The sequence below is a fragment of the Montipora foliosa genome, chromosome 8 (assembly GCF_036669935.1).
Source record: "Montipora foliosa isolate CH-2021 chromosome 8, ASM3666993v2, whole genome shotgun sequence".
Taxonomy (NCBI): Eukaryota; Metazoa; Cnidaria; class Anthozoa; order Scleractinia; family Acroporidae; genus Montipora; species Montipora foliosa.
This window is the reverse complement of record NC_090876.1, coordinates 11,176,985-11,179,484: the sequence shown is the minus strand read 5'-3', so window position 1 is coordinate 11,179,484 and position 2,500 is coordinate 11,176,985. Positions and strand designations below refer to the sequence as shown.

Sequence of the window (2,500 nt, the reverse complement as noted above, 5' to 3'; positions counted from 1 at the left end):
AGCTCATTATGATTCCCCCACTGGGACATTAAAACAAAGGCACGTCAAGCTTGACTGGTTCAGGTCTCTGTTTGATTGTCCCAGTGGGGGAATAATAATGAGCTTGCCCTCCAGCATGGCGCCGGGATTTAGTACCTTGTGATCGTTTGTTGCAAAAGGCCCATTGTGAAGGGGAACCCCATTTGTTCAAGTTGGCTACTAGTTGCTGATTGAGTTTGCGTCTTCGCTTGTAGGAAGATACTGGAACAGCGTAAAACGAGAAGCAACTCAAATATGCCAGTCACTGGTACAAGCACAACAACGCGAAAAGGAAGAAGCGGACACAGTGACAGCGCTGGCCTCACTGTCTATGGGAGTCGTAAAAGAAACAGAAAAGTAAGCCGCAAATTGTTGCATTTTTAATGGTAATGATAGGGGAATTTATTTTTTCTCAGCGCGTGAGCAGGCGGTATTGTGCGATCTGATTGGTTCCGGGAGCTGGCGGTAGTCTGCCATCCGGCCCGCCCACAGCGGGCGGTATCTGGTGCGTGATGAGTCTTCGATTACATCGCTTGTTTCGTTGCAATTTTTCATGAACTCTAAAGGTACTCATCATGTAAACGTTTAACTTTTTGTAGTAAGTACTAATTTTTACATGGATCGAGACGAAAAGCTACATGTAGCTTCAGTGAAAGCGAGTTTTATTACCCCGACGAGGTGGAAGATTACAATGATAAGGAAAACATCAGTTTGCATCAAGCATTTCGCAAGCTTTTCGTCAGGGTTTAGAAAAAATTGTTATTCACCAGCCTGATCTGTATTGGGAAAAACTAAGCCCTTTGTCTTGAGTACCGTGGGGCACAGATTTTCCCAATAGTGAATACCGACCTGTTGGCTGGGGCATAACATACATTTATTCTGTGATTTTAGAAATTCTGATGTTGCTATGGCAGAAGACCAGGAGGAAGCGTAAATTGCAGCCAGGGATCCAGAAAAGAAAGTTTGGTCGCCCAAATAGCTTTTAAAAAAACTTGAAATTGTAAAAAGTTGTCGTAAAATTGCATGAAATGAGTGGATTTGTTGCTTTCAGTTATCACATTGGTGGTGTAAACTGTTTAAACAGTCGTGGGAAAAACGTCTTTTAAGGCCATTTAACGAACATACTCAATTTTATTAATCAAAAGGTTAGCATTTAGAAGGTACAGACTTGGTTTACTTGTGAAAAGGTTGCCGCGGAGCGGAATTTTTTTGTTTTAAAGTGTGTGATAGAGCGAGTGATAGCGTCGTAAGATCACAACTTACGGCTGGTGTTGAAATGAACCGATTCGAAGCAATGCTCACGTAACGTCCGGCGCTGAGCGCGGGAACACGATTGTAGCTAATCACAGTTCGTGTGGGTTTTTGCCCCTGATTGGTTGAAGAAGTGTGTTTTGTCCAATCACAAGACGGGAAAAAGGCAAAACAATAAAGCAACCACTACGCCACTGTCGATACTTGCTCGCTATTTGTAATTACTTGTACATATACAATTGAGTGTATGTAGCTTGGCTTTTAAAAATCCCAGCTACTTAAATAATTTTGTCTTTTAAATTATGGCTTTTAATAAAAAGCTCCCATGCATAGCAAAAATATTACAAGGAGCTAGCGATATTATTAAAATTCACTCTTTCTCTCATTTTCTTTCTATATATATATATATATACCATTCTCTGAATATTCGTGAACACGGTAGAGACCTGTTCTCTTCTAGTTCAGTTCATGATGCCGCCAAAACACCGTGTAAGACAAAAAACGGTTTTAATGTTTTGACCCATGTCGTAAAGAACTCGATCCCAGTTTGGGCTTAGTTTTGCTTTATGGTGACATTCGTTTGTGGACCATTCTTGACACTTGGGGAGCATTCTATTCATACATTAGGACAGTGAAGCAAAGCGATGAGGATCACCGTTCTCGTCACCAGAGCCTCGGATCGTATGTTTGCGCATGACTATTCTTTCCCTCAGGCATGCGCAAAAGAGAAGAGATCTGGGGTCGAGATTGGAGGATCACAAGAAAAGACGTGGCAAATAATTTAAACATTCCTTCTGCGGAATAGGCCCACAAGAATGTTGATTATGTCAGAGAATTGGAAGGGTAATTTTTGTTTCGAGATAAATTTGACTTTAGGAATTTTGTTCGCACTCTTGCTCGAAGGAATTCAAGAAAATATTGTTGAGCTCTTCCGTTTGTGTACCATTTCCAGCTTCACTTTAGCGTGTTGTTCAGAGCAAGTCTTTGTAAAACAGAGTCCAATTGGAACTCCAAGCAAACATGTACTGAACATACCGACGCTTGGCCCGTGGAAAGGCGAGGAGCCATTTAGAAGGCAGTGTTTTTTTTAAAAAATATTTTCTCTCTTTCGACGTGTTCCTATCCTAAAAATAATTGATTGTTTCTGTGTGGAACAAAACCGAAAGTGTTTTGACATGGTAACGTACCATATGGTGTACTTTCAGTCGATACACTTGTGATGTAAAGAATA

General features: G+C 41.0%; 1 protein-coding gene across 1 annotated transcript in view; it reads left to right on the top strand.

Annotated features, from left to right (window-relative positions):
* Nucleotides 1–1,654, top strand: part of LOC138012602 (histone deacetylase 4-like) — a 41,659-nt gene extending 40,005 nt beyond the window's left edge. Inside the window, exons 26-27 of the mRNA XM_068859415.1 lie at nucleotides 234–375; nucleotides 910–1,654. Coding sequence (XP_068715516.1) covers nucleotides 234–375; nucleotides 910–952 — 185 coding nt within the window. The 3' untranslated portion in view covers nucleotides 953–1,654. The remainder of the gene's footprint in view (nucleotides 1–233; nucleotides 376–909) is intronic.
* The last annotated feature ends 846 nt before the right edge of the window (nucleotides 1,655–2,500 follow it).